Below are 23104 nucleotides of genomic sequence, written 5' to 3'. Positions count from 1 at the left end.
AATGATTTTTTTGTCATGAGCCCATTTGAGCATTAATGCCAGTTTTTTTATTTTAACATTGTTTATCCATATGCAAGAAATTGTTGAACATTGAACTATGCAGCATTGCAGAATTTCTGTATGACATGGGCTGAAATTTACCATTGACTTTCTCATGTTTCTACCAATTTGTTCATGTATCCATAGCTCATATAATTTCATAGAATATGGGGGTTGTGCAAAGTTTTTGATAGCAGGATGGAAATTGATGGTAAATAGCAGATTTGCTGTTTTCAAGTACCCTCTCCATGGAGAAGGATGTTTGCTATATTGAAGGCGTGGTTATGGAAGGCAGACTTTTGACATTTTCTGTCATGGAAAATGAGCTCATTGTTTCTCTGGGAACCATTCATAATATTGTTGTTCTGCAAAACATGTACTGTACCTCATTGGTATGTGCTTTAGTATGTTATCTTGGGTGGAAGTTGAAGGATAGATTATTCCTTTTTCTTAGTTCCTTTCCAGTACCTATTTACTATATAGTTTGAAACTGAGAGTAACGTGCAGCTGGCAGTGACTTACAGAATTTGCTTTGTTTGGAATAGTTGATCTTTTGGTGCAAGAGACTAGAGGACTCTCTCAGAGAACGTTCTTATGTTGACACTGGTTGGAGGTGTCACTTTTCTCTCACTAACACTGTTGAAGACCCACAGAGGTGACTGTTGCGTGAAAATGGGCTTGACAGGGCTGGACACCCTAGGAAACCACATGGAACTCAGTCTAGCCAAACCTTTAGGTCACAAATAAAAATTCCACTGGATCTGAAGACCTTGATAGTTTCAATTGCATTTATTTCTGGATCATAACTTCACACAAAAGAAAATCTGTTGCATAACAAATAAGAATTTGTGACTTAAAATGGGAAAAATATAAAAGTAATTATTTTGTCTGCATACTTTATAATTGACCTTTCTTCAGTTTTAAGAGTACCCACCATTCCTCTGTTGTCCACTGCACTGTTGAACAGCATTTCCATGACGGACATCTTGTCTACGGAAACGCCTGTAACAAATGTTAGTTGATAAACAATGCTGATATAATATAGATATATTAAAAAATATATACCAGATGATGCTATATATTAATGATGATGTTTTAAACATTTGTATAACATTAAAATGTTGTACATAAAAATAAACCAATAGAGGTCAATATCTCAATATACTGTACAGTAGAACTCATTAAACCATGGCAAGAAAGAATAAATCCATTTCAATAGCTTAAAATTAGTATTTGGTAGTGGAGTAATTGAACAGTGTGGTGAAAAAAAAGTTGTTCTCCTTAAGATTTATTATATAGTTTAAACTATATAAATAAAATTGTTTAACATATTTAGACATACTGCACTTGACCTTCACCAGTGCTCACCAAATCGTACTATTGATAAAACTAACCTCACTTGACAAACAACGCACAAAAATTATACTTTGTTATTACTCATTTAAAAACAAATCAGCCAGTATTCACTATATTTGTGTGAAGGAGAAAATGCACAATCTCTCAATGTGTTTAGGTCTGGACTGGCCATTTCAAAATCTCAAATTTCTCATTTATGAACCGTTCTGTCATAGATTTGCTTTGGATTATCGTCTTGTTGCATTATCAACTTAATGATCAGGTTCTGCTATCAGACAGATAGCCTCACATTTCTTCTAGAATCTTCTGGTATAGTGTGGAATTCATGGTAGACTCAATTATTAAGTCAACTAGGTCCTAAGGCAACAAAACAGGCTCAAACCATCATGTTACCACCACTTTTTTTCACCAGACATTATATTATGGTCATGTCTCATAACTCTTTAACTCATCTTTCACGAGCACATTGTTCCCGAAGTCTTGTTATTCATTCAAGTGCTGTTTTGCCAACGTAAGCCATCTAGTAGTGTTCATCTTGGAGAGAAGGGGGTTCCTTCTGGCAATGCTTCCATGACAGCTATTCTTATTCAAGATTTTCCTGACAGTGGACTCATGATCTTTGACATTTACCATAGTGAGAGACTATAATCCCTGGATTCCTTGGGGTTTTTAGAGACCACAAGGAATATCATAAAGTCAGATCATGAAGTTAATTTGGTAGGATGGCCACTCCTGGTTAGATTGTGAATGGTCTTGAAACTTTATCATTTCCAGATGATCTTTTGACTGTGGAATGATGGACTTTATATTGTTTGGTAATGGCTTTCTTACCCTCCCCAAACTATAAGCAGCAACAATTCTTTGTCTAAAACTGTCACAGATTACTTCTGATCTGAGCATGATGTGTTACCACAAACCTGAGACAAAGTTTATGATTCACTTCCTGGTTATTTCCACATGCTGTGGTACACCTAATTTTACATACATGGTAGAACTAAGGGTGCACTTACTTTTTTACACAAAGATATTGAGCGCTGCCAGGATTTTAAAAATAATATAATGACAATGTAGAATTATTGTGTTATTTGTCAAATGAGGTTGGTATTATCTACTGTTAGGTCTTGATGAGGACTGGGTGAAAGTCAAATATGTCTAAATATTTAAACCTTATACAGTACTTACTTTTTCACCACTGTACATTGATGAAGAAGCAAAGATTGAATTAAGTCTTTCTTTATCAGAAATAAACTGTCGAAATAATCTTACCTTTTAGTAAACTGCCCAGCTGGATAATACCTGGAACAGGACATACCATCCCAGGCACAGTAAGGGTCTCTGGCTAGGCAGCAGTCAGCACATGCAGATCCATACAGGTCACACTGATGAACCTTCACTTGAGCTATTCCAGACTCAGAGCCAATGTAAAGCTGTTGCTGTAAGTATCATCAATGGAACAGAAGTACATTCATTTATAATATATGTACAGCAACATTTGTAGTCCAAATACTTCAAAGACTGTAAAAAGTTTAGTTTACTACAAGTACTGTACTATAATTAATAATAACAATTGCTTTCACTTATATAGTGCTTTTCTGTACACTCCACTCAAAGTGCTTTACAGGTAATGGGGTCTCCCCTCCACAACCACTATATTTTAGGCCATGAATAAGATAAATACTGTAACAATTTCAGTAATTTCCTTTACTTGGATATTTTCTGTTGTTTAAATGTCATTGTAAACATCTTATGTAGCTTGTTTCCATGCAGTATAGAAATATCTCCCAGGATATTAGGAGAAATGCCAGTGCCCGTACCCTTTTGGCAGAGATCTCCATTTCTGTGATTGATACTGGAACCTGAAAAGAACATCAATAATTATAGTTTTTGCATGTATAAGGTTGGCTTATTCCTAAAATAACATTTCTTATGAGTTATATTCCATTTTATCATTTGGCAAAACTGCCATGGACTGGCGCCCCATCTGGGGTGTACCCTGCATTGAGCTTGTTGGTTGCCGGGTAGGAACTGGCTTCCCGCGACACCGTATGGTATAAAGCAGTTTGGCAAATGACATGACATGACATGCCATTTGGCAAAATAAAGCATTAACTTTTTGAGAAAACATTTATTTTTCCTTTGAAAGATTTTTATTCTTTCATATCAATGACACTGTATAGTGTCAGCTGCTCTCAAAAGAAAACAACAATATTATATTTAATGAAGGTAAAATATTCAAACAAAAATGCATCATAATCACAACTACTAATAAATGCTGGCTCACAAGAGGAAAATATTTAGCCTTCCTGTAAATGCTTTAGAACAAACATACCTTGAAAACACTTAGCTGTTCAAGAAGAACTTCTTCCATGCTGTCTCTTTCCTTGTTATATATTGTTATCAATTTTAAGACAATTCCTTTATCTGGAAAAGAATAGAGTACAGTAACCTATGTAGTAATTAAAACATAATAAATATGATTTCATCGACATTCATTAAAGAGAAACATACTGTACTTGACATCACAAAAAAAACAAAGTACTAGATAATTGCTAGTACAATAAGTAATTACTAGATATTCCATATGCTGTCTAATTATATACAGTGTTCTATGCCTAAACTCGCTGGCCTGAATATTAGGAACATGCACCAACTAACAAGTGGGGGAGGTGCATGGGGGTCTGTGGGTAGCAAGAGCAGTTTGAGCAAGACATGACATATTTTCCACAAGTTTTGAAAAACCTCGTAGTGTCACATTCTTCCATTAGGGTTACCTTCAGTTCAGGTTGTGATGAGAGAAAAGGAAAAACAGACAGATCTGAAACTTGTTCCAGTCAGGAAACTTGATTGAAGCCAGCCTTTTGCTTCTCGACCTTACATTGGGTATTACCGAGAGAATGCATTTGTTGGAACTGGTGGTCCTAATCATTTGCCTAGTCAGTGTAATACAATTGAGTATTTCTGCATTACTTTACTTATGTTGAGTCCATAATGGGATTCTTACATGTACTATAAATAACACTGATGATCAAAAACTAGGAAAGAGACTAGCAGATTAAAATAAATTAAATCAGCATGCAAATTAAAGCACAAACTCTCTGAGTATCAGACATTAGTGTGCTAACAAGAATTGTGAAAAAGTCAAGGGTTAAGCTCTAGTTGGGGCACTTCTTTCATACCATAACTATTTGCCATTTGTCATCCATCTCTGGATGAGACATCAGTGCATCATAGGGCATATACACACTCACATTGGGGCCAATTTTTACAGAAACCAATTAACCTAAAAGTATGTCTTTTGAATGTGAGAGGAAACCAGAGCACCAGGAAGGAAACCTACACAAACACATGGAGAATATAGTGTACATATTCCAAGCAGAATTCTGGAATTGAACCCAGGACCATCGTGCTACAAGGCAGAAATGTTAACAACTTTGCCATCTTGCCACCCATCATTTGTTTATGCAACTAGCAAAGAAAATGATAGTGGTTCATAAATGGACAAAATATACTGTACGGCCACAAAATACAATTCCCTCACAAAGCAACATTACTTATACTGTATACTTTTTAAAGACACTGATATATTTATCAAGCATTAGATAGAGAACACATTTGTACTGATTTAAAACATGCTATTACAACTACAAGAAGTTATCAAACATTTATTTTTAAAAATATATTGTTTAACTTTGTCATTTTATTTTACATTTTATATCCTCCCAATTTTGGACCGGTCAGTTATTTACACACTTTGCTCAGCACTAAAACCCCTGTTCTTGTGAGTCTTTGACACTCATAAGCCAGAATCATTCATAAACTAACACCCTGTGAGATGTTCATTGCTCTTAAGGATAATTTGCACCAACTGGAGAAGCAGTGAATTTCTCAAACCTGTCAAAGCTGTCATTGCTAGCTCACATCAAATCCCAGATGTCATTATTATTCTGAGAACTAAAAAAAAACTCTTGGCCAACTGCAGCAGAGCAGCTGGATCTGGGAGTATCAGCGCAGGTTTGAGCAACTAGCAGACAGCTACGATCCAGAGATAGAAAAGTGCATTAATGCAGGGTTATTAGATTAAATGAATCCAGCTTATTGTCATCAGGTTCTTCTATAAAGTTTTGTGGTGAGATAAGTACTGTAAGTTAAAAGTCTAAACTTGTGATAATGATAGACTGGTAAAGTCTTATGGTGAGACAAGTGTGGTGGGTTAAAAGGTAAAGTCTTGTGGACAGACATAGCAACTAAATTAGCTTCAGAGTCATCCTATTAATTGAGGATGGATTAAGATCAGTGCCTGTCAGCCCATATTAAAAAAGGTACTGTAGGGTAAGGCTGGGGGAGAAAGATAAAGGCCAGTAGGTCTTGGACTGTAGTAGAGTTGCAAGCTTGTTAACACCAGAGTTGGTCTGGTCTCAGCCCCAGCTTCATATTTTCCACATAGTGAAAGGGGTTAATGTTGAAAGGTCCTCCAAAGTCCCATTACTGCTTAAAGAGGATTTGCCACACCAATTAAAACCCATACACCCTAGACTGTGCTGAGCCAGTTGTGCATCATCGCTAAGGGAATCCAAAACACAGTAAGCTAGCTGTGCAAGCTCGAACTGGACTAAAGGGCTCAATGCACTCACTCTGAACTCAGACCAAACATCTTAATTGGTTGAGCCACTTGAGAACTCCAGCAGTTCTTATTAAAGATGATTGGATGTTCAAATTACATAAATATTTCATTTTCCTTTTGTTTTGATCACAATAACTGTGCAGTCATAGGCTAGAGCAAACCTGCTTTTTATTAGAGATTCAACAAAAAAATCATGATATAAATTATGTCTGTTTGTTGTTTAGGGTTTATTCTTGCTAGGCTACATCATTTGCAAATGTAAAATTGAATATTAATTCCAGGGTTTGAATTTTGCAAAGTTCCTTCACTCTATTTTCTTTTAATGTTATCTAGTTTTATTCTGATAAGACAACATGCTGTTTGATTATTTTAAACTTATAAACTGATTATTATGTCTTCTGCTTACCTGTTCCTATAAAAATAACATTATAGTGTCCATCTTCTGCTTCAACTCTGTCCACAGCTATTTGTTTGAAGTTTTGCTCCCCATCTGTCTTAAGGAGAATTGGTCTTTTGTGTACAGGATGGATAGACTGGTACATTATAGGGTGAGCACGCACAAAGCGCAGCACATCGTCTGGATAATCTTTGGAGCTAGAGAACATACCCCCATTCATCTTACTGGCACACTAGGAGAAAATAAAAATAAAAAATAAGAGACTTTTAGAAATAGGCCAAATAATTTAATGTTTGTATCAAATGGCATAGAGAAATAATAATAATAACAAACAATCATTTTAAAAAAAGAAACTATTTTAACAGACTCAAGTTCTTTCAGTCAACTAAGCACCCTTACAGGAGTGGAGAAAGAACATATCAAAACACAAATATCTAAAGCAATTAAAAGGTGTATAGGATATTACTACTATGAAAGATATTTTTAAATAAATAACACAAAAAGAAAATGTACAAACAGGGACTGGTGCAGAAGAGTTGAATAAAAGAAGCATTTATTCAACCAGTAAAAGTGAAATATATTTTAAATAAAGTAAGAAGTGAACTTTGAAGTGGTTGCATAATCTTAAAAGGTATTTAATTTTTCTACTTCTTTAAGTGGAGATATCAAATTTAGCTCTTTGACAAAGTTGAGATACTTCCCTTTAATATGAAAACATCGAACAAATATGTTTTTACAGAAAACAGCTGCTACAAATTTGGACATTTAAAGGCTGAATGTCAATGAAGATAGAATTGAACTGTATACTGAACGTCAGAATAAACATTTCTATTCTTGCATGCACGTTTTAGATACTAAAGTATACAGATTTTTAATGTTGATTAGATGTTTCTGATTATTCATTACAAATGATTTTGTTGCATGAGCACTAAATGCATTAGTGAGAGTAGATAGCACATGGATGGTGAGGTAATTTACAGTAACTCATTGATTGTCGTGAGTGTTGAAATCAGAAAAAAACAGAGAAAGGATGTCACGCCTATAAAGAGAAAAATGCTGTTGTATCATCAGTATGTTGAAGGTTGGACTAAGCCAGTGCATTGTGTCATAGTAAAGTGGGAGACCACAAGTCATGACAATTAATTGAAATCAAAATATCTTTATGCTCTAGCTTCACGGTCACTTTCACATGTGTACTGTATGAATAATTCAACTGCATAGAAGCAGCTAAACAGTCAACATTTTCAAGTCAGGTGACCATACAGGACCTCAGTACTCACAGATCTTAATCAGCAAAACAGAAAGAGATCATATGGGCAACATATCAATGGGACTCTCTAGCAGTGCAGCCAAGTCCTCTATAGTTTTGTGCAGAATATCATAAAAAACAGTCTGAAGGATGGTCAGCAAAAGAAATGCAGGCACGCAGAACAATACGCTAACTGTTTTGTACAACATAACAACCACTTGGAAGCTAAAGTGTAATGGTCAGGGCAGGAGTCTGTAACTACTGTACTACTTGATCAAGTCCTTGGCTCGACTAGCAGTTCTCCTTTTAGGATCAATCTGAGATGACAATTCTAGTTGGATAACATCACACCTTCTGTGACACACCTTGTTATTTAACAACATTTTACTCTTGAGATGAGAAAATAATAGTTGGTCCATTGACTACCTGCTTCACCAACTTTATTAACATTTGTGAAATGAGTTCGGACAACAATTTATTCAGGGCCCAGAGACCATTCTATAAGACAGTATCACCTACATGCTGCAAAGTGTGCATATTAGATATACAGATGTTATTTCTTTCAACAGCAGCCACACACTTTACTGGCCTGTGACTTTTACAATATACAGTATATCAATAATATCAACTAGTTCAATCTGTACAGTAGCACTTCCAGCTCCTTCCTCAGCTATCCCATCCTTTGAATATTTTAAAAGGGTCTCTAATGTTGTACTGTTGGCCTTTATTTAGAAAAAATAAAACCTCTACATGTTCCTTGGATCCTATTGCTAGTGTACATCATTCAAGACTGGAGCAATCTCTGCTAAAGACAGCTGCTGATACTCCTCTCTTGAAGAAATCCAACCTTCTCTCCAGTTACAGGCATACTGTATATTCAACCTCATCTTAATCTCAAAGGCTCTTGAAAAAGCAAGAACTACAGTTTCATATAAGATCCTACCATCTCTTTAAAACATTCCAGTCAGACTTCAGTGGACACTGTGGACCTCAGTTTTTTTTTTTTCTGCAGAGACTGAGGGACTATGTCGGACTAAAGAGGAATACCTCTAAAATAGTTTACCTCCTATCTTGCCAACAAACACAATTTGTCTTTCTGGGAAATCAAGAAGAGAGATACCACTGATTTAGAGTGTCCTCTAGGGGGTCAATATTGTGTCCCATCTTGTTCCTCATTTACAATGCTTTATGTGTTCCCTCTAGGTTAGATCACGCAGCGTTGGGGCACTATCACAGCTACACAGATGACACACAGTTATATATTAATACCAAACCTGAGTTGTTCTCTGCCTTGGAAAATGTAACCAGTTGTCTGGCAGAGATCAGGATATGAATGAGCAAATATTTTCCAATGTTTAATAGTGCCAAAACAGAGGCCATGCTGATTGGAATGGCTAAAAAGATTGCTATCTCTAACAACAGCAGTCCTGTCATTGATGGAAGTGTTATCTCCCTATCTTAAGTGGTCTGCGATTTGGGTGTAAAACGTGATGATGCTCTCAATTTTGGGGGGATCACATAAAAAATATCCTTAGGTCTTCATATTTCCATTTGAAAAATATCTCCCAGTTAAGGTCTGAATTTTGCCTTCATTTCATCTTGCCTGGATTATTGTAATGGTCTCTTTTGTGTAGAGCAAGGGAGTCAGACCTTATCACTACTATTCTAGCAAAGCTCCATTTGCTCCCCTGTGCATGAGAGTTTTAAAGTATGGCTCCTGGTTTTTTTAAGGCTCTAAAAGACAAAAGTCCCATGTACCTTTCAAACTTCACCCCAGTCTTGCAGATCAAGTTTATTTTATCTGCTGCATGTCCCCAGAACCAAACTACAACTGTCCCTTCTCTGTCTGTGCTCCTTGTTTGTGAAATAACCTCCCAATCATTTCAGATAAGCAATTTTAACTGAGACCTTTACAAGAGATCTTGAAACAATTCTCTGTCAGCAAGCCTATCAATTTCTGGTACTACAACTTTTTGATTAACAATCCTTTTCCTTCTTAGTGCTCTTTAAGTTCCTTGACTTCTCTTTTAGCTTTTTATGTGTATCACAGTGAGATTCACTGTAATGAAATGTGCTATATAAATTTAAGTTATTGTTATTTAACATACTGTAAGTCTCCCTGTTGATTAACTATTCTGTTTACAAATATTAATAAGCATAATGAATTGGCCCATATAATGTCTGTTCAATAAAATGTTAGTCCTACTGAAAAAATCTAAAACTTAAAAAAGTTATTTTGTGGTTTCAGATTTTAAGCTTTTTCATGCCCATTATATCACTTTCCTAAAGAGTTTGCATACATATTATCTTTGCTAATAAAAAATAATACATTTAGTTGCAAGATAAATAGTATAAGTGTACGTCTTATTCTTTCCAGGCAGGGAAAATTCCACTGTTGTCTTAGTTTTCTTAAATACAGATAGCATAACATGAGGGGTGAAAAAGAGAGGGTACAGTATATATATATAATGTTACAGTACTATGGTACTATTATTAGATAAATGGAATCCGTCTTAGGATAAATACATTTGATTCTGCATTTAAAACAATGGTCTTCCAACAGCTTTCTATAAAATAATATTGTGTGGAAAAAGCTCTATATTTATGAAAAAAGTATTGTGTTCCACCAGTTATCCATGTACTGTAAGTTTTCATTTTTCATTCCTAGATGTACTGTAGGAAAATTGAAATACATTTGTACAGAATAAAGTAATAACATCACAGAGCACAATCTGTGTTTCTTAAGGAAAAAAAGTACTCTGTGTCCTGACAAAAGGGTGTGTCAGCTGTCAACCATGACTGTACTAACGCATAAAATGTCCATGTGAGATGATTGAAATTTCCAATTACTGCCAAAAGATTAAAATTTGTATGAAAAAGAATTATATTTAAATAAAAAAACATTTTAGTCTGTTTTCAATATAACATTATTATGGTATCATTTAAATGCCTATTTTACAAGACGTTCCAGGGTTCTTAAAGGCGTTGACTTAAATGACAAACTGGATAAATCCTGCATTTTAAACCACATATTCCAATCAGTCAGATGAAACTAGATCTGACCAGAAACCGAGGGGAAGAAAAGAGCCCTCTGGTAGGAGAGATCAATCTATGACAAAGCCATAACATTTCCCCTTTTCTTCGCTTTTCATTTTTAATCAGTTAAGTGAGTTCCCAGTGCCATAATGAATAAAGACTTCTGTTTATTGCAGTTTGGATTATGTTTCTAGCATTTCAGACTACATACTTAAACTTGCAGAAACAGATTGATTCTGTGTATCACATGTACTGAAGTTGATATTTCAAACTACTGGCAAAGTCACACTTCAGTTCTGTTCTACAGTGCAAGAAAAGGGGAGATTATATTTTGTAAGCAATCGCACAAATGCTTTTGATTTACACTATAGCATATAAAGTTAAAAAGTAAAAGGAAACCACAACCTTTCAGTGTATTTAACTTTTATTAACATCTTGTGAATCAACATTATACTAGAGGGTTCTGGCAGGTTCTGTATGCTTGTGTTGCAATGAACTGTGGGTTTGGCTACAGACTGCTGGACTGGCTTAAAAAATGATTGTAACTGTTATGATGTGAGTTTCATGTTGCCTGTTCCATGCTGTGTAACTGGGCAAAGTGTTGTTTTGTTTTTCCTGAGAAGACAGAGTACTTTTCACTATGTACTACATACTGTATACGATTCTGCATATTCTTCAAATGCACTCTTCAATCTGTTTGTTGCCTTTCCTAAGAAACGCAGAATCAATCACATCTGATTCTCACCACTAGATGATGCTGCTTCTCACAATATACATGTAAATGTAAAGTGTTAATTATCATTATTATGTATTTGCATTTGTCTTGATCCATGGAAACATGAAAGATATGCAATGTTGCAATTCTATTTAAGCAAAAAAAGAAAGAACCCAAGTAAAATAAACTAATTTAATACAATGTTGATGAGGCTAGAATAAATTGGAAGTGCCAATTTCAAGTAAATTCAAGTTCCAGGGAAATAATGTAATAATGTAAAGCAGGATGATTATTAGAATTTTGATCTACACTGATAAACCAAGAGTTAGAAGTAAAGAGTAAGCCACAGTCAAATGTTAGTATATAATCTTACTGATCCAGGCCTTGGAAAAGGAACTTTCCCTTCAAAGAATGTCCAGTGATACTCTGGTTGTTCTTTGTGTGCGTATGGCCCATTGAAAGCAGCACGGATATCGTTCATGTGGTAGACACACACAGCGTATCCTTTAAAAACATTGCTACAGGAAAAAAAGAAATGTAAAAACATTATTATAATTAAAAGGAGATTTATTCTGAGCAGGAGTGACATATAAATAGGACAATTAAATTCAGAATAATGAATGAGCAAATGGATTTCTATATGTTGAAAGGTAAGCAAAGTAATGTACGTGTACTGTACATGAACTCATAAGAAAAAGTACTGATACCTTGTTGTGCTGAATAAAGCAAAAATCTCAGGATTCTTTTCATCCTTCTTCTTCAGCAGGAACACATCCTCTAAAAGACATGTATGAAGAAGCTTTAAAAAGTATACATTTAAATTAATGTTTCATGTGCATTGACCCAAATGAGCTAAACAGGTGTTTTCTATTTCTTCCTTGCTAGATATGTGACAGCACAGTAGGGTACTGACTGCCATGGAAGTCTTGACTAAGTCTAATCCAGATATATCTAAAGCATAATGTTTTGTCAGAGCTATGCCATAGAATATCAGTATTCACATATTACATTTTCCTTAATATTTGTTTTGACAACTAGACTTACTAAGAACTTGGAGTTTCATTAAATCATTGGAAATTACAGCAGATGTCTGACTCAGAGGTAGCAGAGGGGTGTAGTAGTTACGACTCTGGAATCCAGACAGGAGAGTCATGGGTTTAAAACCTGAATGGAATGCTACTGTGCCTTTGAGTCATGTTTTTTCAACGTAAATTGCTATAACAAATTCACTGCTGTGTAAACTGGTACTCTCCAAGATATAATTGTGAATGAGAATTTACTCTGTTGAAATAAAGAGTTAATTTTAAAACTAAAGACTGTCAGAGCAAAATGAAAACAGTGTTTAAAGTGAATTTGCTCCATATTATGTTCAAAAACAGCATTTACCAAGCTCATCAAAATATGTATCAATCCCATTGATCCCAGGCACAGAACAGACCAGTCGTGATTTTAGGAAGGAAGTCCATTTATTCACCAACATCCTCTGACCTCCTAGGTCATTCTGAGTGGAAAGGACAAAAATCATGTGTAAAATACATCTATAGAAGATTGAAATCTTGACTATCAAAATTGAAAGATAACAGCAATAGTAAGGTGGTCTGGTTTCTGGCATTGCACCTGTGTAAAGCATGTAATTCTTATCAATTTATTATCACCTCATCCTTTTTCTAACCACTTCAGGGTTGCGGGGAAGCAAGTGTCAACAAGCAACGTGCTTAAGGCAGGATAGAGCCTTCCAGTCCAATGGGGAGCAAACAAAGACACAAACATGCACATGATCACATCAGGGCCAATTTTCTCAGAAGCCAATCAATCTACAAGTATGACAACTGTGTCTTTGGATTGTTGGAAGAAACCAGAGCACCTGGAGGAAATCAACGCAACATGGGGAGAGCATACACAGATAGTACCTTAGAAATCGAATCCCTTGTTTAAAGCTTCTAATAATGATATACTGTATTCTAATCTTTCCTTCTGTAACTTACCACATATAAGGATCTACTGCTTTGACAGTTTGGAATAGCAGTCTTTGGTATAGTTCTATATTTTATTATTCAAAATTGTTTCTATATCTTGAATGTGAACCAACATGGAATTAAATCTTACCTCACAGCATTGCTGCCACCAAGGAAAAAAAAAACCTCACCTTTCTCTTGTAATTACAATAAAGTTATCTTGTAATTCTGAGAAAAGTATCTCATAATTACGAGATAGCGAATTATCCTGTAATTATGAGACAGTAATTACTGCATACTTAATGTAATATAATACCTATATCGCAATGTGCAGACTTATAGTTTTAAGCAGTGGAAGTCATTGCACATACTGCATAACTGTTCATAACTCAGTCATCATTGCTTTGATCTCTAAATCCCACAAAACTACTCCTCATGCTTATAATGATTCTCTCCATATTTGCTAAAAATTGCAAGATTTCATTATGCCTAAACCCCAACTGAAAGTAAATCCATTCAAATTCTGCAGCGCTGGACATTGACACGATCATTAAACTGCAAGTGCCAGCCAAGTTCATGCTAGCTTTTAGATGCGTTCAGTGCACAGGTTGTACATACTGTACACTGAAGTAATGATTACTATCTCGTAATTACAAGATAATTCATTACCTCGTAATTACGAGATACTTGTAATTAGGAGATAAGGGGGTGATTTTTTTCCCTTGGTGGCAGCAATGCACTTCAGTATAAAGCAACAATTCTTTCAGCATATCTTTTAAATACTTTTGCATCTTTATTCATTACAGTGACTTTCTGACTTCAACGTCTGAGTACTTTTATGATACAATATATTGGAACAGTTTTCATGCTGCCAGAAATGTTTATTAAACGTAAGTTTGCAATTAATTAAAGCTACAACAACTACAGTAAATCTGAAAAAGAATATTTATTGTTAATGGGACTGACATTTTCATTATTCTATTTGAAATTTATTTGAAAAAATAAATCAAAATGTCAAAATTACCGCACAGACTCTTGCCACCCGAGTGTAAACAGCATTAATACCGCTTTCTTTTTCAATAGCTTTTTCAGTGAAGAAGAAATAAACTTTATCATCATCATGGTCATCGTTGTCAGGAATTGCAAAAGAGCCAACAAATTTTGGATCTGAAAAAACAAAAACATAAAACAGGCCGTATTAATCTTACAATCCCAAAGATCTGTTTTAAAATAAAACAATGAGCACAAGTGGATGTAATACAGCTGCCATCAACAGCTATCAACAATAGGCTGAAGTTTATGGTCTCTACTCTAATAGATATTTCTAAAACGAATATTTCTGCACTGTCCCTTGGGCTAGTTTAATGAACAGGGCCTTAAAGAACATAAGACCATTAAAATGTTTATAAACAAGAAGAAGGAATTCAGCATGTCTGGCACATTTAATGTTTAGTAGCTAATTTATATGCCCATCACACCAATATTATCCAAACATCTCTTAAAAGCTAGGGCATCAATTTCAGCAACACAATAGCGTAGCTTGTTCCAGACTCCCATAACCCTTTATTTGCAATGATTGCAGGGAAAATAAGCTAAACAGTTCCAAAGAGTCATTAGGGTGACCGTATGAATAGTTGTCAATGGATGGATAAAAGATGTGTAGAATGCTTTCCTGCTAATGAAAAAAAATAATAAACAGAAGCAAAAATAGTTATTTTCCTGCTAGAACAGAAAATCACTAATGATCTCAGATCATTACTAAGAATGAAAATGAAAATCAATATGATTATATAGTGAATGAAGGTTGGAGACTGCAAAGCTATTATATACTGTACATTGTGTATACTGAGAAAGAGATGTTGATACATTACCATTGCTGAGAAACACATCTTTTTTTTTCTCACACTAAAAACTGTAGACATCAGATTGCTATCATACCACAATCCTCATATCACAACCCAACATTGTCCACAAAAACAAAAATTTAGCCCCACTGAAAAAAGAATAATATAAACACATCTTAAATGTATAAAAGTAATGAGATACATTAAACCTTAAATGGTTTATTTACATTAATTTCTTTGTAATCATGTTTTGGAAATCGCTGAAATGTTACAACATGGCTGAATACAGCATGGGCATGGTGATTGACACGCCTAGTACACCTAGAGGGCGCTCTACTTCTCTCCTGTTCCTAGTTTCCTGTGATTATTTATGTTTTTCTGGTGTGTCTTGCTGTGTAGCCTATTTACTTCCCGCTTCTGCTCTGCTCCTCGCTCAGCATCGAGGTTCAGATGTCCTGAAACCCACCTAGCACCACCTCTGCTACCTGGGGGCATAGGTTTCTATACGGCACTTCCTGAACAGCTGAGCCCGGGCTAACCCCCGTCTTGCCGCTACACATAGGGTCTTTATCTCTCTCCAGCCATTCCATGGTTTGTCCTTTCCGACATTAATTGGGCTGAACCCAAGTGTAAGAAACTGAAGCATGGAGGGAAAGTAAAGTGTTAATAGAATAAGAGCTTATTGGCCAGTGGAGTGTAATTATCCCTAGCCAATAAAAAAAAGGCAAAGGAGCGACAGTCTGAAAAGAAGCCACCTCCCAGGCGAAAAAAGGAAAAACGCTGGCATGGCGAAGGCCAGCCTTCAGAGAAATTGTTCACCTCTGCCCATTGATCGGAATTAGTGTTGGGCTGTCGTTCTCTCAGCTTCAGAGCAGATTCCTACTGTCGAGCTCCCCACAAAGGGGCACAGCAGAGGTAGCTGGTAGCCTAGCTCTTGAGTAGCCTGGGGTACAGGCAGGCAGACTGGTAGACTGACATGGAATAGGTGAGGTGGGAGGGTCTGAGGAGAAACCGGCTCTCTGCTTTGTGGGTGAGAAAAGAGAAAGGCTGGCATGGCAGCCCATGTTTAAATCGTGTGCCCACAGAGCCCAACAACCAGAATCTAGGAACCTTAGCTCTTGAGCTGTCACTCTCTCGGCTTCGGAGCAGATTCCTGTTGCTGAGCTAGCAGAAAAGGGGGGCCACACGGGTCTGAGGAGCAGCTCTCTGCCAGAGATGCAGGTCAGCAAGCTGGTAGACACCCAGACACTCTTTGAATCAGACCAGAAAAGACATCTTCTAATAACGGGTGACAAAATGACCCATCCTTTAGCCTCCTCACATCTTTTGGAGCCCTGGGTCAACACAGCTGCTGGGGAATCGTCCAGCCAGAGCCAAGAGCACTGGAATCCTCAGGACACTCAGGCTAACAGGGTTTCACTCACCAGGCTTCGGAGTGGATTCCTAATGTCTGGCTCCCTGGGAACAAAAGGATAAGGCTCCATTGGATTGCTTGCTGGAAGGTGCCAAGGAAGGACAAAGTGCAAAGTGAAAAAGTGATCAAGGCAGCACTGTAGAGAAAAAAAGTCCTAAAAAAAGTTCCTGGACGAGGGAGGCTGCCCCTGAAGCGAATTTGGTCCACCAACAGAAAAAGGGGGAGCCAGGAGAATGGAGTCCAGGGTTCTAGGATGAAGACCAGTAGGCACCATGTGGAGAAAAGAACACTGGAGTGCAGTGCAGGGTAAAGACTTGTAGGGAAGCGCTGCCATGCTGAAAGCTCAAAGGGAAGTGTTATCAGGCCAATGAGACAGGTTGCTTCTGTGACACAGGGTGAGGGCAATTGTAGAGGAGCCCTGGTTAACTGGACAGCTATGCTAACCCCAAAAATGAAGTCGAGAAATCAATGAAAGGCGGGGGCCAACGGGAAGTGGTTGGATTTCCAGGGAGGAGGAACAGCCCAGAAAAACTGCTGAAGATTCAGTCTGCAGCAACAAGGGAAACAGGATATGTGAGGGCAGTACTGCAATTGAGGTGCCTCGGCATTATAATGGAAAATGAGGAAATTAATAATTAATATAATTAATTATTTGAACAGATCTCCTAAAAGAGGACCTGGTCTGAGGGGCAAGCCCAGGAAAATCGTAAGTCCTTGTGAAAATGCTCCAGTTTCCCATGACTTTTTGTAAGTCTGTTTTAAAGTGCAGTACAATACAATTGAATATACTGTATGCCACCCAATTAATAAACAAGACAAAATTCAGGATAATATCAGACACCAAGATGTACAGAAGAATACAAGTAAATTAAACAAATATATATCAGTACAACAGGATAAGGCAGTACCAAAATTACAGATGTTTTAAAGCTTGGTTTAAAAGCAGCAAAGGACTGGGTTGGCTTGATATCATGAGGTAGGTGATTCCAGAGACAGGGAGCAATGGAAAAAAGGCAAGGCTTCTTATAGAACACAGCTTAATCTTTGGGACATAGATTTTAAATTGGGAAGTAGACCTGGCATTCCAGGAGGAAGTCTGGAATTGGAGCAGTCCTTTAAGATAGGGAGGCAGTTCAATGAGCACATACAGATGCAGCCATTCAAAGTGCACAGCACAGACACGTACCGCGGGTAATTGGCTACATCATCGCGCGTCATACCGCGGTACGTGATTGGTTGACCGACAGGGGCACTCGTTGGTCAGTCGTAGAAAGATTTAAATGTCTTTACTGTGCCCGTTTTAGTATTGAATATTTATATGGAATTTTACCACTGAAGGGAAATCTTAGTAGCTGAACATAAAAAGAATAGGAGCATAACGAGTGTGAAGGCCATAAATGATATTGATTGTGTTACATAAACATACAGTATTACAGTAACTAATGTGAAATAACGTGTATAAAAAGTGGTAGTTTTAAGCTTTTCTGCGAATACGCTCGATACCAGAGCAAACAAGCATACTTTTAGAATTTGATGGATAGGGAAAATAATATGGAATCGCTTATCTAAAAAAATTAATAACGATATAATTATATTCATGTACTGCAACACAAGAATAATATACCCTATACAATGTCTGTTGATACTGTTTGTGTTTCTTTAAAAAAATAGAATAGCAATATTATGGACAATTAATTGACAATAAATACAGAACAGCACATATTTAATTTGGGAAATATGGTTTCTGTTAAAGCGCAATGAAACCTATAATTTGATTCTTATGGACGCCCGGTTCCACCAGGGATTAAAAAAAAAAACATACAATCACGTATCTAAAGAAATAACAGTATAACATGTTCATGCACAAACAGCAGCATGTTACATTATTAGCTTGGGTATCTCCTCTTGCCAGAAAGCTCTAAATTGCATTTTGAGCTTTTTTAAATTACAACCCATAAATAAATCTGATACTGTTTAGACTTTTAATTATTTTAAACTGTATTACAGCAGCACAATGCACAATGCAATGTAAATCGCTACCTTTGTCTTCTGCGTAATAATGTTCAGAAATAAGAAATTAGATTGCTCATAAATCTAATCACTTATTCTTCATAAACACAGCGTAATTGCTCTCTGAAAATATTATTTTTCTTGTTCGTTTTGGAGACCTTGATCGAAACTGATTTGAAATGTCAGAACGGATTTATTTTCTGTGTATTTCTGTGTGCGCATTTCCTATATTGCTTAGTTTGTCGAGATTTTAACTTTATATTTAGGCTCAGGATTTCAACTATAAATTGTACACTAATTACTATCAGTAAATACTTATGTTTTGCTCCCTCTTACCACAAAAATATATATGTATTGTAGCTGGAATGAACTTTTTCCGTACGTGTCTCTACCTACTGCGACTCGAACAGGCACCAGAGGTGGAAGGTGTGTCTTTCCGCCTCCATAACTAAAATGCCAAATAGGAGTGGCACAGCACGGTTTTCATCACTCTCTGCGGGAGTGCTGGCTGTGACGAATTAAACCGGTTTCACAGGTATTTTCAAAGTAGAAGGGTCTAGCAAAGTCCTGTACCAGAAAAGTATGGTAGTTAAAAACCATTAATACTTTCGCTTGGGTTTAAATAAAGTCAATGTTTTCTCTTTTGGGTAGACTTGACTATTTAGCCATGAGATATACAATAGATTGTCATTAAACAACTTTATGTTTATTAATCTTCCTTGTTATGCATAGAAGGTTCCCTTCAGTGGTAAAATTCCATTTAAATATTCAATACTTAAACGGACACAGTAAAGACATTAAATCTAGATATACATATACATACTGTATACAGTACAGTTTTGCATACAGCAATATGTATGTTTATGTTCCTTGATCAATATCTTTTATGAGCATGTGAAAGGCATGGTGAATCGGAGATTCTCAAAAATTACTGTACTTTGCATGATTGGAAACAAATGCGTGATTGGATCAATGAAATGTTGTGGTGTTACTTTTACAAAGATGGTCAATGAAAAAAAGAATGTGAACAGGACAATACTTTGAGTTTACAGCTTGTCCAAGGTCATTCATTATAAATACTATTAGTAATATCTTCAGTAAAGACTTTGATGGCGACAGCTCAAACATGACAGGTTGAGCTTTATTAGATTCACCTTGCGGAAATTCCAGATACTATTATTTTACTTGCGGTATCATGTGGTTCTATGTGAGAATATACGGTATTAATACCGTGACTTGCAGTATACCGCGTCAAGCGCACTGCAAAATAATGCGGTATCGCCTGCTTGTTTTGAATGGCTGCATCTGTATAATGATCAGAAGCAAAATCTTAAAGACAGTCTTTGAAACTCGCAGACAGCAGATTGAGAGAAAAGGCAGGATCTTGGCAATATTTTGGAGGTGAAGAAAAATAATTTTTACAAATATTTTGGATGTGACCATCAAAAGACTAGTAAGAATTAATTCTAACATCTAGGTAATTGACAGAGGTAGTTACTGGAATGCTATGAGATATGAGATATGAGATGGGCATGCTGGATCTGGCGAGTGGTGCCCAGAAGTAATTCTGTTTTACTACTGTTTAATTTTAGAAAATTACACTTCATCCAAGACCCACCCTCCTCAAGACAGACTCTAAGATTGTCAGAGGCTACTGTAGCGGCGAGGCTTATTAATAAGGCAGAATTAAGTGTTTCTGAGCTTCCCAAATGAGGCCCCATTTCTCTGTTCATCTCTGTGGTGCAGCCACAGAGAAACCATTCATGCAAGATGTTTTCTTTTGATAAGGACAGCTCCCAAAGAGGGATGCACTTAGCTAAGCCTGGCTATCATGATCAATGGTCATCCATTGGCGCCTATCTGTCTAGGGAGTGCCAGTTGGACATCTGGACTGCATTACTAAGTGTCAGGAGTAAGTGACTCATATCTCACCTTGATCAACCAATCAGGGACTGGTAGGGCCGAGTAACCCACGTGGGACTCTGATGCCCATGGAACTTTCAGCCAATCAATGAGCTGAAGTTCCTCCAGGTAAAAACAGGCAACACAGAGAGTTGGGAGATTCAGGGAGAGTCAGTAAGATTCAGATTGAGATTCAGATTGAGATTCAGATTGAGATTCAGCTTCAGATTCAACAAGATTCAGTAAGATTCTAAAGGGAATTCAAAGGAGAATTCCAGGGCAGGACGGCCCAGGAGCAGAAGGCTCCCAAGGGCAGGACATTCTCGCAGCGCGCCTCCTGACCATCCTGAGACTCAGCCCGGACAACCACAGAACGGCCAGTGTGTCCGAGTGTCAGAACTTTCCTTTGTTCTAAGAGTCTAGAGTGGAGGTTACCAGAGAGTAACCAGCAGCAGGCCTCGTGAACAGGTCGGAACTGTGGAAAGCTGAATCACTATTCAGAACTAGCTCTTCATCAGGAACGAACCGGTCCTCTTCCTGACTTGCTGGGACCCACAGTCATCTTTTCTCCTGTGCACAAACTTTGCTAGTTAAAGCCAACGCTAACTGGCCGGTCAGTGAGCATCAGCAGCGCACCGTCGCAAGCCGCACAGCACAGCCTGGCACGGAGCCAGAGAGCGCGGATTGGACAGCAACAGCCTGCAACTGTTTCTTTGTGCCCGCAGGAGATCTGAATCCCCAGAAATTGGATGAGTATTCAACTTCAATGCATTACAGCTCGAGAATTCAATTGTTATCCCAACCAGTTGATATCAATTTAATTCCTAAGAGTTATGTACTTGTTTGAGTATCTAATGTAGAAGTTGTAACCAAGTTCACTTTACGAAATGGTCTCAATGAATGATATACTGAACGTATGTCCTCTTGATATATGTAACTCTTTGTAACTGATTGAATATATATCTTTTGTATTCTGATAACCCTCACGATAAGATCTGTTAGGTTTATATGCATATTCTATGTATTAATAAGTGTATCCTTGTGTATTAGTACCTGTGTGTCTGCGTTGTTTGAGTTATGTCGCATGGTTGGATTCTAAAGCCATCAAAAGAATCAACTTTGTGATTTACTGCTACAATTAATAATTGTCTCAGTAAATGCCCAAACCCTACAGAACTGGTGCCTTCAGAGAGCCACTATGATTACATATTTGGCGTCCCTGAACCGGTTTTCCCTACACTACAAATGCATTTGGAGCTTTCCTTACATAAAGCTGGGTGTAGTCAGTGTAGCAATAAAAATTAATATTGCTCTTCCTGGTAACTTAATCTAATAAGAGCAGGTAGTGAGGAGACCTCATCAAGAAGATGACTTACACTAATTAAGAGTAACATATTCACATGTATTAAAAATATATGACTGTTACGACCCCAAGTGTCTAGGGGAAAAGGGGTGTAACATTTAGGATAATTCTTTTGGAAGCAGGGGGGGTTTTGGTGAGGGACTAGGAAGCGTGATAACAAGAGTAAGGAACAAGAGTGGTACCAAAGGAAAGAAAATAAACAAAAATGGAGCTGGCTAGGACAGTGAGGGAAAGCTAATCCGACTACAAAAAACCCAAAACACACGGTCTTCGGCGTCTTCAACACCCTAGCTAATCTGCACTGACTACCCAAAACCATACAAGACAAACAGCACTCACCTGTACTAAACTAGTGTACTAATACAAAATCAACTAAGTGTGTAAAGTGTACCCAACAACCTAAACTAACCTTATATACAAAAGTTCACACAAAAACACAAGTGAACCAAGAATACAAATAAGGGAAAACATGAGTAATTAACAGGAGCAGGGTACAAAAGAACACAAAAGTTGAACATGTAACACTGGGGCAAGGTAATGGCAAAACAAGGATGAACACACAAACCAAAGTACAAAGAAACTAACAGAAAACCAACAAAACAACAAAGCTAAAGCTATACGAAAATACACACACACAAAGCAAAACAAAGCAACAAACGAAGCCGAAGCAATAACCAGAAGCAAAATGATAACCAAAACCAAACAGGACTAAAGTCAAATGAAAGGCCTCCTCTTCCTGAGGGCCTCCATGTTAAATAGTGAATAAGATGTGTTCTGATTGGCTGAGAGCTAATTAATGATGACATCATACTGAAACAGTGGAGTGATGGTAGACCAATGGGGAAGAGAGAACAATCAAGGGTCAGCAGTGTGGAACATAGAAAAAACACACACAGAACACACACTGGGACGTAACAATGACTACAAACAGTTTAAGACTGTTACTGAAAGTTCAATGGTTTACCTAAGACACTCTAAGAGGGTAATATGAGCTGTAGTGTCAGATGCTGTAGTGAGGTCCAAGAGAATTAACAGATTTTGATGCCCTGTATCTGTAGCCTTGTGCAAGTCATTAGTTACTCTGACTAATGCAGCTCCTGTGCTATGGGCAGCTCTAAACAATGACTGAAATTCTTCAGTTTTATGCAAGATGGTGTTGGAATTAAGTATCAACAGCCCTTTCTAAGATTTTAGTTAAATTAA

At 37.0% G+C, this 23104-nt stretch overlaps 1 protein-coding gene across 1 annotated transcript in view; it reads right to left on the bottom strand.

The window, feature by feature from the left end:
- The window catches only part of sema3e (sema domain, immunoglobulin domain (Ig), short basic domain, secreted, (semaphorin) 3E), a 69102-nt gene that overhangs the window by 4617 nt on the left and 41381 nt on the right, over window positions 1-23104 (bottom strand). Inside the window, exons 7-15 of the mRNA XM_006633560.3 lie at window positions 14393-14535; window positions 12800-12914; window positions 12121-12190; window positions 11787-11931; window positions 6423-6645; window positions 3725-3816; window positions 3210-3251; window positions 2662-2828; window positions 974-1041 (exon numbers count right to left, since the gene is read on the bottom strand). Of these exons, the coding sequence (XP_006633623.3) occupies window positions 974-1041; window positions 2662-2828; window positions 3210-3251; window positions 3725-3816; window positions 6423-6645; window positions 11787-11931; window positions 12121-12190; window positions 12800-12914; window positions 14393-14535 (1065 nt within the window). The remainder of the gene's footprint in view (window positions 1-973; window positions 1042-2661; window positions 2829-3209; window positions 3252-3724; window positions 3817-6422; window positions 6646-11786; window positions 11932-12120; window positions 12191-12799; window positions 12915-14392; window positions 14536-23104) is intronic.

Source organism: Lepisosteus oculatus, chromosome 7 (assembly GCF_040954835.1).
Source record: "Lepisosteus oculatus isolate fLepOcu1 chromosome 7, fLepOcu1.hap2, whole genome shotgun sequence".
Taxonomy (NCBI): domain Eukaryota; kingdom Metazoa; phylum Chordata; class Actinopteri; order Semionotiformes; family Lepisosteidae; genus Lepisosteus; species Lepisosteus oculatus.
Note: the sequence above shows the minus strand (reverse complement) of the source record. Positions and strands in the feature narration are given on the sequence as shown.